This window comes from Erythranthe guttata, chromosome 10 (genome assembly GCF_056151865.1).
Source record: "Erythranthe guttata isolate IM_541 chromosome 10, IM_541, whole genome shotgun sequence".
NCBI lineage: Eukaryota > Viridiplantae > Streptophyta > Magnoliopsida > Lamiales > Phrymaceae > Erythranthe > Erythranthe guttata.
The window spans coordinates 3,276,093-3,288,918 of record NC_142542.1 but is presented as its reverse complement, the minus strand read 5'-3'; the positions used below and the strand labels follow the sequence as shown (position 1 = coordinate 3,288,918).

General features: G+C 36.1%; 2 protein-coding genes across 2 annotated transcripts; one reads left to right on the top strand and one right to left on the bottom strand.

Annotated features, from left to right (window-relative positions):
• On the top strand, positions 1-2,177 carry LOC105960485 (hypothetical protein). The gene is made up of 4 exons (XM_012984671.2): positions 1-831; positions 1,387-1,454; positions 1,574-1,753; positions 1,860-2,177. The coding sequence occupies exons 1-4, from the start codon at positions 96-98 to the stop codon at positions 2,028-2,030; spliced, it is 1,155 nt and encodes a 384-aa protein (XP_012840125.2). The 5' UTR covers positions 1-95; the 3' UTR covers positions 2,031-2,177.
• Positions 2,178-2,661: 484 nt separating this feature from the next.
• Positions 2,662-7,245, bottom strand: LOC105960484 (dnaJ protein ERDJ2). The gene is made up of 11 exons (XM_012984670.2): positions 7,087-7,245; positions 6,559-6,771; positions 6,355-6,450; positions 5,937-6,057; positions 5,709-5,815; positions 5,390-5,607; positions 4,789-4,966; positions 4,590-4,709; positions 3,991-4,077; positions 3,778-3,888; positions 2,662-3,539 (listed from the first exon to the last, which is right to left on the bottom strand). Exons 2-11 carry the CDS (start codon positions 6,745-6,747, stop codon positions 2,697-2,699), a joined length of 2,070 nt encoding a protein of 689 aa, XP_012840124.1. The 5' UTR covers positions 6,748-6,771; positions 7,087-7,245; the 3' UTR covers positions 2,662-2,696.
• Between the last annotated feature and the right edge of the window lie 5,581 nt (positions 7,246-12,826).

The following is a 12,826-nucleotide window of genomic DNA, read 5'->3' as shown; positions in this document are numbered from 1 at the left end:
TTTCGAGAAGTACTAACTCATTAAAAGATTTCTTCTTTTATTTATTTATTTATTATTATTAATTCTTTTTTAGAAACGGTAAAAAAAGAATAGAAATGGGAGTTTTTTTAGCTCCAAAATGTAATTTCAACAGCTTTCTCACAGATTCAGACAAAAATCCCATAATAATTCCAACAGACTACTGCAGACCACTGATCTTCATCGCCTCTTCATCTGATCGCTACTCATCACTACTACTTATTAAACCAACCAAATCTCCAAACCCCACACACTTTCTCTCACTACAAACCAAGAAGAAACTAAAAATGGCGGAAGCAGAAGACGAAGCAAAACCCACGAGGCTAGTGATCTGCGTCGGCGATATCCACGGCTACATCACAAAGCTCCGAAATTTATGGGCCAACCTCGAAACCGCCGTCGGCCCATCTGATTTCCGATCGGCCCTCGTCGTTTTCTTGGGCGATTACTGCGACCGTGGGCCCCGCACCGACGAAGTGATCGACTTCTTGATCTCTCTGCCCTCGAAGTACCCCGACCAATCTCACGTGTTCCTCTGCGGCAACCATGATCTGGCGTTCGCCGCATTCTTGGGGGTTCTACCAACACCATCGGACGGCTCAGATTTGTCCGACACGTGGAGGGAGTACGCGATGAATGAGGAGAGAGAAGGGTGGTATAAGGGTTTGGGGTATGAGGGTATGCATTTGCAGGGGAGGAGGTGGGCTGGTAGAATGAGTGGATTCAATCATGCCAAGAATACCGATTACAAGGGCTCGATTTACGATGCCGGTCCCACTTTCGAAGCTTATGGGGTCCCACATGGCTCTCCCGGTAATATATAGTTAAACCTCTATAAATTAATTAATTCAGCCTCGGGCAGCTAATAGTTTAGTACGTTTTTACCGAGTCGGGAGCATAAGAAATTATTATTACAGCGAAGTTATTAATTTATCGAGGTTCTAGTGTATATTCTTTCAAGAATTGTTTTTTAGTCTTTGATTTGGTTGAGGTTGTGTGAAGTTCTTTTGTTCTTGGAGTTGGTGGTTATGATCATGTTGTAGGTTTCTTGTTTTTTTCGAGTGATTGTGCTGAAATTAGTTTCTTTTCAGTGATTGAAATTCATGGCTCTGCGATGTTTAAAAATTGTTAATTGAGTCATCTATGTATAATAGCGTTATTCAGTTTACGTAGTAGTTTGATCTTAGCGAAGCCTTGTATTGTATGTGGAACCTTTTGGATAAATTACGTAGTAGTTTGATTTTAACACACAACCCTTTTTGTTCGGGTTTGTTCGATATGATATTGGATGACCATCTCGTTTAAAAGCCTGGCTAGAGTTAAGAGTTGGTCTAAATGGTACTGAGACGAGTTGCTACATATTTACAGATTTGATGAAAGCAGTTCCTGAGGAGCACAAGAAATTTCTCCGAGATTTGGTTTGGGTACATGAAGAGGTAAATTAAGCTTACTTGTCTCGGTTCTTTTCTCAAATTTTCCCTCGTTTGTTTGTGAGGCATTTGCATGCAATGGACTGGTAAAAAAGAAAAATAACCGAACTGTTTAAATTTGCTAGGATGAGGTCAGCATAGAAACGAAAGATGGATTGCAAAAATGTAAACTGATTGCTGTGCATGCTGGTTTGGAGAAAGATAAAGGGGTCGAAGAGCAACTGAATTATCTTAAAAACAAAGACACGAGGATTTCTAAGGTCGAGCCTCTCAGCGGAAGAAAAAACGTTTGGAACATACCTGAGGTGACACTTTTTTAGCCTTTTTTTTTCTTGAAAATCGGGCGAAGGGGTTTTGAATAAAATTCTTCAATTTTTTTTGTTTGTGTGAAAATTGTTTTTTTTTTAATAGGAATTGGCTAAAACTCCAACGATTGTGGTGAGTGGTCACCATGGAAAGGTACATGTCGGAGAGTTGAGATTGATAATCGATCGAGGCGGTGGCCTTGAGAGTAATCCGGTGGCTGCTATTGTTCTTCCATCGAAGAAATTGGTGCTCGATACTGATAATTTTGCAACTTAGTTTAGAAAGTGTTTCCAGACCTTTAGGCTATTGCAACATCAGCTAATGAAATTCCCTTTTTCGTTCATTTTCGTTTGTGCCTAATAAACTTTTTGAAGCCTGCGGTAATGCGTTCTACTTTAAAATCAATCAGGAGTCGAGTTCGACACATGAGTTGTTCCATATATCCGAGCTTAATTTTGAATCAATTGAGAAGCTTAAAATTGTTTACAACCGATTATACAGGAAACTTGAAATATCCCGATTCGACATGTGAAAATGAAAATCAATAAATCGAAGATGCAATCAAACGATAATCACCTGCTTCAACATCTCACAGCTCAACTGAATTATCAGCTACTAATACTTTCTGCCTTCCACATTAGTTACCAAAATCCTTTAAACCACAACATACAAAATTCGTATGACAGAAACAAATCGGGTCCTAAACAAGTATACAACTTAATCTCTCCGAGAATATTCCCAACTAATCAGCAAATATCAAGAAACATAAACTCTTTTCTTACCTAGTTTTTTTCTGAGTAAACCAAAGTCGACAGAAAAAAAAATAACAATCAATTTTCATCACTTTCCGAACCATCAGAACTCGAACTATTTCCAGCAGGGCCCGTATTAGATCCATTAGCAACCGCTGATTTTACATCTTTCAACAGAAAGGAAAAAAAATCAATTTTCATCACTTTCCGAACCATCAGAACTCGAACTATTTCCAGCAGGGCCCGTATTAGATCCATTAGCAACCGCTGATTTTACATCTTTACCCTTGACATCCTCATCATCTTCACTATACTCACTCTCGTAATCATCATCGTATTCTTCTCCACCTTCATCATCCTCCTCTTCACCTCCCTCCTCCAAAGACGGGATTTCATCCACACCAGTAATATTTCTCGTACCAGCCCTGCTTCGTTTCAAAACCTTAAACTTAATACTCGACTTCGCATCGCACCCGATCCAAGAATCGCACAAGCAGTACGAGGTCAGACCGTAATTTCCCTCACTAGGGGCCTGAAATTTCCCCATCACAAGCCTCGAACCAGATTTCACCTTATCCACCGCTACTTTGACAGCTGTGTTAATCTCCTTCGGGCTAGCACCGGAACCTTCTAGAAGCTCTTGAATGGCTTTCGAGGCGGCGATTATGGCAGTGGACTCGTCCATGAAGTTGACTTTTTGCGACATCCACACATCGTTCGATGATGAGTCAGCAAGGAGTAGCCAGAAATTCTCTTCCTTCTCGTATGGGAAGAAGGGGGCGTGTGGGAGGGCGCGGATCAAGTTGTTTCGACGGTTGAGAGTGATCCAAGCCTGCATTGTTACAATATCGCCCTCTTGTATACCCTCTTCACCTTCCGTTTCGCATGTTATGTCGATTGAAATTGAAGGCATCATCTCCAGAACCACCTCCACATCTTGCAGTTCGTTGGCGGAAAAATCGGCGGCCTGGGTTAATAGCTCCGCGCGCTCTTGTTGGTTCATTTCACGGAGATCTTGGAATGAACGCACTTTCTGTACGTAAAGAAAAATAAGGAGTCGGGAATTTTATGAACGTAAATAGATATAATTCCTGTACTAATTTCAAAATAAGATATCAACACTTGGTGAAGTAAATCAGAATGTGCAGTATACTCTCCATGGATAGGTAAATTGCTATTTGAACCTAGGTAACAACTTCAAATACATTGCTGTCACAGAACACACACACACACACACACTTATATAGGGGGAGAGGGAAAGAGAAAGTAACCTTTCTGGCAATCTTTTTGACAACCGACTCACTGAAGTGTGGCAGCTGGAGAAATGGACCATAGCCTTCGCTTGATGCACCAGTTGCTTTTCTTGCACTGAGGGGGACAGCCTGCGTTAAGAGCAAGCATTACTTTCAGTATATATTATATGACAGCTGTAGGAACACAATGCACAGTCAGTATAAATTATACTACTTTGGAACTTGGAATACCTGGATTATACTTTGTGATAGCTCAATCACTCCAATTGCAGGTCTTAACCACCCGTGCCCCTGTTGGGTGCGCGGTATAATTGCCATCTGCATGGAAGGAAAATTTTCTTTATAACCATCTAGAACCCCATACAATGCAAAAATTGATTAAGAAATTGTAGCAGCAAGTTAAGAAGCATCAGTGAAAAAGCAATAAACGTTACATAAGGCCAGCTGTTTTTTCTTGTCTCGGTACAACTATAAAGTTGAGGAAAATTTGTCGGTGGAATAAATAGTTATTCCGTGAATAACTCAAAATGGTGACGAGTAAATTTTATGGTAATAAGCGGAAAAGGGATGAAACATTAGCATGGTCACGGGAATCTTTACGGTCATGATACCAATTAAATGAGTACCAAAATGATTTAAGAATAGCGAATGCGAGATTGTTCTATAATCCTTTATGGCCGCGGTAGCCATCTGAAATAGTTTTCTTTATAAAGTACCAAACAAAGTTAAGTTTACTATAAATTCCAGTGATTGCTTCCTTCATTATAACCATACATAGAGGCATAAAAAAAGCTGCATCAAAGTCGACAAATATGACCAGCTAATAATACCTTCATTAGTTCTTCAAGAAGACGGGGTGCAAGGGCAAGCATTTTCTTGAAATCACTCTGCAAATTTGGAGATAATGCTGTGGTTTCACGGGTGAGATGTGCTTGCATCAATAATTCAGACTGCAGAGGAAAAGCTGATACAATTAAGAAAAGGAAAAGTATATTGAAGCACCCAAACCCGACAACTATTATAGGTCACCTTTACTAAAGCAGGATGCTGCTTCCAGAACTTAGCTTGTTCTTGTCGGATGTTTCTAAGGTCCAAATTTAGCTCACTCCTCACCAACACAAACAATTTCTGAAGAGATTCTTCATCAGTTCGACGAACTGGAATTTCCATGTATTCAGCCGCCCTAATGAAAACTTCCATGACCTTGCTGTACCATGAAAAAACAATATTAATAACACCACAAATGAAGATTGTCTGGTACAGAATTGTCACAGCCAGTCGACAGACAAAAAGGACGAAGTAAAGGAATGAAAAATACATTATATAAGATGCATCAATAATGTGAGTGAGCATGTTCGTGGACAACTATATAGCAATTTTAATTTTTTTTTGCATCAGAAGCATGGAAGGATATTCCAAAAGTGCCCTTGTTCCATATCAGACCATACGATAGAGCATCAATTGCTTGATAACGAAGAAGAAAATAATATTCTCTATCATTCAACAAAATGGTACAATATTAATATCTATGTTCTATCAAATACAATAAGATATGAAAACTCAAGATTGAAAGCAATTTGAATAGAAAACATTATAGGCAGAATACAGACTGCAGAAAACATTTCTATACCTCGGAGCCAATGAAGGCTTCATAAAGTGGTAGTAAGCATACATCGTCTGATGCATGACATAATTGCCAGTATATTTCGACGACCTTGACAAGTATATGACAGCTATAGTCAGTGGTAAAAGAATACAAACTCCTACAATCCCAAGTAGCATAATTCCACCGGATGCTCCATCGCTGTTCAGAAGGAACTGAGGGAGAGCAATCCCCATTTGAAGGCCCTACACGATTTCGAAAAAACAAAAACATAGGTTCACTTTCTTCATTGAAACCAGTAAAAAAAACGAGCATTTAAATGAAAATCATCCCTTATCAAAATTACCTGTCTGCCATCAGGATGGCCATATTTCTCAAAGTTCTCACGTGATACGGGATCGGTTAGAGCCTGATAAGCCTTGGAGATAAAATCTATAAAGTACTTGTGAGCCTCTGCAAAGAAAGATTTATGAATCATTAAGAAACAGCAACAAAAACCCTACCAGTTGTCATGTTGGTTTTGAAGGAAAAACTATTGCAACAAAATGTAGTCATTAAACAAACACCTTCAAACCTGGGTCTGGATTTTTATCGGGATGGTATAAAATGGAAAGTCTCCTGTATGCCTTCTTTATATCTGAATCTGAAACTCCAGGTTCTAATCCAAGTATGCTGAATGGCTCAAAAATTTGAACCTGCGAAATCATGATATACATTTAGATTTTGCACGTTGTGTCATACTTGACAACTTCGCTTACGAATTACTGACATTTTATCTCGGCATAGCTAATATAGCACACAAAATTTCCAAGACAATAAAAACGTCTAACAGAACCAAAAGGTAATATGGAATTAAAATGATTAACATGAAGATGAAAGAAATTGTATGAAAACATTGAGACATACTTTTTGGCTACAAAAAGAACTTTAATTCCAAATATATTAATTACAAACTCACAGACGATGGAACAGATAATAAAAAGAGAAAATACCTCAGTGTTGATATGCTTGATGTAGAAAACCAATAGCGCTACGACGAGCCAGAGCAACACTACTGTCAGGTTACTATAAGTTGAAAAGTTTGAAATCTGAAATTTTCACAGAAACCCGATGAATTTAGAGAGCGCTATAGCTCTAAAGTATACAAAAAAATGAACCGAGTAACGTGATTACAAAAAACACAGATAGATACTTACTCGTTTGAATATGGATTTCCGATACTTCCCTGAGCGGAAGCAAGACGAACAATGACAATATATACTCTTGGTCTTCTTTTTGAATGTGAGGTATAAATTGACAAAAGTATACGGCACTAGAGGCAGTGAAATCATTGTCAATACAAAGATGGGAAACAACGCACTGTTCTCTTCAGATGATGCAGCCATAGCTAACTTCTATAGCTTCTCAAGCTGCAATCGTCGAATTCACCGAAAATCTCATTTAATTTTCATTCTAAAATCAGTAACAAAAGTATGAAAATAAAAAATCAAAACTTTTTAGATTCTTAGCAGAAATTTATGAAATTAACTGTTCGCATTTCCACATATTTATTTCCTCATTTCAGGCACATCAATCAAATAATAGCTTCTAAATCGATAAGGAAATGAAATTAATCAGAACCGGGTGACAAAGAATTGATCAATTAAGGAATGAATAGAGGATTAGAACAGATCAATTTACCTGATTGAAAGAAAAAATGAACAGTTAATCGGAGTGATTGATACCTGGCAGGAAAAACTCGCCGGAGTTGTGCTGCAAACTGAGCCGAGCTGCAGGAGAAATTGGGGAAACCGGAGTGAAGCTGAATAAATAATCAGCCCTAGATTTTTATTTTTTTCTGAATCTTGAAAGAATGAAGAAATTGATTTGAGAAATATCAACACGGATTGGATTTGCAATATTTAGAAATTTCAAAAGATGGAGAGGAAAATTGGACTGAAAGCAAAAGCACGTGGCCCATCTTGCAGAATAGAAAATTGGACTGAAAGCAAGCACGTGGCCCATATTGCAGAATAGGCCATAAGACAATAGGCCTATGAAAGAAATCGATTTGTTTTTCGGTGCAGCGAATTACGGGGTTCAGATAAAAACGTGCAAGTTTTTTTTTTTTTGTTTTGTTTTGATTTTTAAGGGGACAGAGTGCATAAGAGCAACTCCAATAGAGGCACTAAATGAAGTATCAAACTAAAAAATTACCACTTTGATACTCTAAAATTAAAAAATCCTCCTCCAATGGAGGCATTAAAGTGAGAATTATTTTGATACTCAACTACCCCGAGATGCAAAAATACTCCCGGGAAAATGAGGTATCAGAAATATAACCACCAAATTAACCTATCACTATTTGACACTTGACATTTAAAAATATAATTATTAATATACTTAAAATTTGATAATCTACTTGATACTTGTGGTTGTAGTGAATTTTTTTTCAAAAAGTATCAAAGTATTATATCAAACATCAAATGAATGTTTAATGCTCAATTTTGATATCTCCTATTGGAATTGCTCTAACGACTCAAAGTTTTGGGGGCAAATTACTTTTTACCCTTAAAATAATGTGCAACATATTACAAATTTATATATATTATATAGCATGTAGAAATATATTAACTATTTAAGGAAAATTGGCTGAAAATCACTCCACACATTATATTATTTCTACAAGTTCTCACCCCTTTTTTTACAATGAAGGAAGCCGCAATCAACTTTATATGTGCACTATGTATACCTATACTCTTTTACAATAGCTTGCAAACCATACGCCGTAAACTACATTAAGCTAATCATGTGTGACAAACTTAACTTAGCTACCGTTGGCAAGAGATTCAATGTAACTAAATAGTAAATTAAGATTGACAAGATTCAAAGTAAATCAGGTTTGAAGAAAAGAAAAGGTTGAAGTATGCTATTTTCTTTTTCGTAGATAAGTATGCAATTAATATCAGTATGCTTAATCATGTTGTTAAAAAATCACATTTAGTACTAAGAATTTAAAACTATATACTAAGGTCTCACATTTGTTCAATTCACGAATTTACCTTTTCCATTTTTGAAAATTAATTATTTGATACAAAACAAAATAGTAAAAAAATAAATTATTTGATAGTTTCTACTATTACTTATTTCAAATTTCATTGATAATTGAATTATTAATACTTTTTAGGAGAGTTAATATTACAATATTCAAATGATAACATAAAATCTATTTTACAATATTATGTCTTTAAAATTGGTGGGAGCATGACGTCAGTAATCATATGTTGGCTCCATTACTGTATATATGTGTATTCTTAGGCTCCGTTTGGTTGGTAAGATAAGATTAGTCAAAATAAGATTAAATAGTCTAATGAAACCCAATTATTTTATTGGAGGTTGCAACGTCCAACAAAAAAAACACACTAGAATGCAAGATAAACCATAATTACATAATTTTGGTGGGTCGACCCGGCAATTTATTGGGATACCAAACATCAAATTAAGTCCAACTATTTAGTTAATCTTGGTTTATCTTGACAACCAAACGGCGCCTTATTTTCCTAGTATGTGTGCGACCATCAAGTTATTTTGGACCAACAATTTGTCATTTTTCCATGGTTCTAAGGGACTAAGTATGATCGAACAAGCAAGTTCAATGGAAGATGACCAAATTAGATTAAACTTTAAAGTGTATAATAGATTTGTAGAAATCCTTACAAAATTATAAAAGGATTTTTAGAATCCACCTTTATATATGTTTGATAGGAAATCTTTGTAGTGTTCTAGAAACAACTCCTAGTTATTAGATCAAGATGATCAATGCCGTCTGTTACGGAGGTGGAGTTGTATAAATATGGATATATTATTTATTTCTGACTCATCTAACTGACTTAAGTTATTTGCAAGGGAAGAAGTTTGAGTAAACGAATAGCGTAACTCATGGCTAAGAGCCGCATGCTATTTGATAGATCAATTCCATGCAGCGATATTTTGTTGTTTGTGTGATTTTCGCACGTCTCACCGTTCCTTTCGGCTTTGAGCTTATGATCACTTGCAAACACTCGGGGAGATCTCGGTACAAATATTAAGCCCCGCAAAATTACATTTAATTGAAGAGAATATGCTATGTAAAAAAATGAATGTATATCCATTTGAGGTAAAAATGCAAATATTTTACGTTGTGAATATCATGAAACTCACGACGATGTCTAACTAGCGGACATAAAGAATTCTTTCACTTCTTTCCCGTCTTTGTTGTCTAACTAGTGGACATAAAGAATTCTTTCACTTCCTTCTCGTCTTTGTTGTGTAACTAGTGGACATAAAGAATTCTTTCACTTCCTTCCCATTTTTGATGGTAATGGGTTAATTTACTTATCATATTTAAGTTTGACATGTTGAAGGTTTACTATTTCTCTATTCCGATTCTGATCTTAAATACTATCCAGGTGAATAATTGTACGAGCCGATACAAGTATTACCTTTGATACATAAGGTGAACTGGGATGGCATGTTGTTCCCGATACATAAAACGGGTAGTGAATTTAGTAAATTGGTTGAACAAATTAATTAGTGAAAATACGAAAAGATTATCTGCAATGAACGTAAATTTGCCGAGGCGAGTTGACTCTGTCCTTAAGACGAAATTTCCCCGCAACGGTGCTAACGGATTAAATGGAAATCGTCTCCCAAGATACAACGGCAAGGCTTGGAATAGGAGCACTCCAAATCCCAAGTACGACGAACTGTACTTTGTGTAGAACTTTTCGAGAGAATCTGTGAAGGGTAGGCTTAATATGCAGTAGGCTTATTTTTGGATTGAAGTGAGGAATTGTGGGAAAGTTAGGGTCTATTTATAAGGTTCGAAAAGTAGTGTCCTTTGGAGCAAAAAGGTACATTTGTTTGAATGGTTGCACCATTTCAAAGGTACCTTTTGTTTGAATGGTTGCACTATTTCGAGTTGAGCCAATTGGGAGTGGTTGCACCATTTCGAGTTGAGCCGAATGGTTTGCATTGGTTCGGCCGCACCAATTCAGACCATTCAGATGAATCGAGATGGGCTTCGAGTAATAAGGGCCCAATGGGTTAAAAGCCCATGACCTAATGTTTTTGATATATATACAGCTCAGTACTTCTCTACTTTTCCAATGTGGGATAACTCAAAATCCCACTTTCCTTATATTTGGACTAGTAATTTTTCATTCACCACAAAATTGGTTCTAATCCAAAATTCATTTATATACTTAATTAGACCGTACAATAACATTGATAAAAAATTGTTCATGACTCAATTTTTAACCAATTTTCCCAACAATCCCCCACATGAATGAAAACGAGGGTGTCGATTCTCTCTAGAGTTCCCACGAATAGTATTGCATCGGAATAGGTAGCATATAGCTTTGAACCTTCCGTAGTGGAGTTACATCGGATTTACTAGGCTGAGTAGTGAACGCGATGTCTTGAACTGTCAGTCGTTCGTGTAAACCAAGACAATGCAACCCACACAATACTATTCTCACATTTCCTTAGTTCTCATGATTGTGCCCGTTTTGGCCATGGACACACATCTTGGATTCATAAGTGTTTGTCAATTCTTTTGAAGCGGCCCTCACTTCATACACTTACATAGGTGATCTCCTATTAAAGGTATCCTGCCAATACCTCACCTTTTGTTACAAGGTTTTGGAATCATTAAAAGCTTTCGCTAATCCTTTACCCTCTCTGCAGGTAGCACTATTATCTTTCGCGGGAATGAGTTCCTTAGTGCTCAACTGAACTTTCTTGGCTTAGTTGTCCCTTTTGAACCAGTTCTTGGGATCTCCAGTCAGCATGGTTGGGTTACCACCAAGATTGTCCTTAATTTATGGGTTTTAATCCCATTCCCCTAGATAGGCAATATGTTTGATCTCTTTAGTTGACTTTTAGTCGCGGATCCGCTATAAACCATTGATTTTCATAATCAATATTATTTCTTTTGAGATCAATTGCCTAATGGTCTTATGTGTACGAGTGTATCGATACTTGCCATTATACATGTCGTTTGTGCCCTTAACGTAACCGATTGGTTATCACAATTTATTCATAATTGTAGACACCGACTAAGTCCAACACGGAACATCCTCCAATAATTTTATGAAATTTATTCAACTTCTTTTCTAACCTTATCTCAAGTTATACATTCGAATTCGTCCATGAATCGAGCTATTCAATTTTGTTTGAGGATTTCCAAGATACATAATCTTAGTGGACTCAAATATCCAATGTACTTTCCTAATACAATAAGATATTTTCTTTAATGTAATCCATTTAAAGGCGATACTTAGATTACCTAAGAACCCTTATAATATCATTGAATGATTATTTATTTTGGAATTACATATTTACTAGTTTGCAATTCTATGCTGCCAAGCTATCCAAAAATATTTGTAATTGAACCATTGTTCATCATTATTTTTGGCAAGGTAAACACTTGGTTTTTTAGACAACTAGATCAATTTTCTAGTAGTGTCTCAACATGAGACTTTCAATAAGACTATCTTTGTTTTAGTGACTTTAACCTATAAGATTACATCGTCTAAACCCTCGTCTTTTGACATCAAACATAATTTTATTTTTATTTTCAATATTTTCTCAACGTTCAAAATAATATCATGAGCATTATCTCATGATTATAATGTCGTCTATGGACATACACTTCCATGTGCTTTTAATATAAACACACTGGTCACACTCGTTATTACGAGAACTATTTGATAACACAATTTTATCAAATATTACTTTAGAATCACTTAACGAGTTTCAATATCTTGTTATAAATAATCAAGATTTTCCATAGCTATTTAATTTAGCTTAATTGGACCACCATTTTAATTCTTCTTTTGAATAGTCCATCTAAACCTTAATAGTTTACTACTTGAAAGAAGACAATTGTCCATCGTTCATTTTATAACTCATAAGTTAATAAAATCAAATCAAAATCAAACGTATTGATATTCTTTGCCATCTTGTTGTATCTTGATTGTTCATCACTTTGATGATTTACCACTCACACATATATTAACTTGGTTGTTCATCACTTTGATGATTTACCACTCACACATATATTAACTAGGTTGTTCATCACTTTGATGATTTACCACTTACACATTTATAAGTTCTTTTATTACGAACTTATTTATTTTCTTATTTTACAAGAAAACACAATATAATCAATTTGCATCAAGAGTGACTATCTTGTGCACAATCATTATTTATCCACTTAATTATACTAGGCCTTACACCCCCACATTTCTAAATATTAATGTGATTACTGGTTAGGGCCTAAAGACCCCCACATTTTTTAAATATTAATGTGGTTAGCTCGGGGTATCTAATTTATGTGTTTAGGGCCTAAAGACCCCCACATTTCTAAATATTAATGTGGTTAGCTCGGAATATCTAATTTTCCCCACAAATTCTAGAGTATGTATTCTAGAATTTATCATT

Excerpts from the sequence above, each read along its gene's own strand:
- LOC105960485 (XM_012984671.2), top strand. The coding sequence starts at position 96 with ATGGGAGTTTTTTTAGCTCCAAAATGTAATTTCAACAGCTTTCTCACA. Across the intron at positions 832-1,386 it reads GGTCCCACATGGCTCTCCCG|ATTTGATGAAAGCAGTTCCT; the intron begins GTAATATATAGT and ends ACATATTTACAG. Across the intron at positions 1,754-1,859 it reads ACGTTTGGAACATACCTGAG|GAATTGGCTAAAACTCCAAC; the intron begins GTGACACTTTTT and ends TTTTTTTAATAG.
- LOC105960484 (XM_012984670.2), bottom strand. The coding sequence starts at position 6,747 with ATGGCTGCATCATCTGAAGAGAACAGTGCGTTGTTTCCCATCTTTGTA. Across the intron at positions 4,967-5,389 it reads AAGCCTTCATTGGCTCCGAG|CAAGGTCATGGAAGTTTTCA; the intron begins GTATAGAAATGT and ends TTCATGGTACAG. Across the intron at positions 4,710-4,788 it reads AGCATCCTGCTTTAGTAAAG|TCTGAATTATTGATGCAAGC; the intron begins GTGACCTATAAT and ends TTTCCTCTGCAG.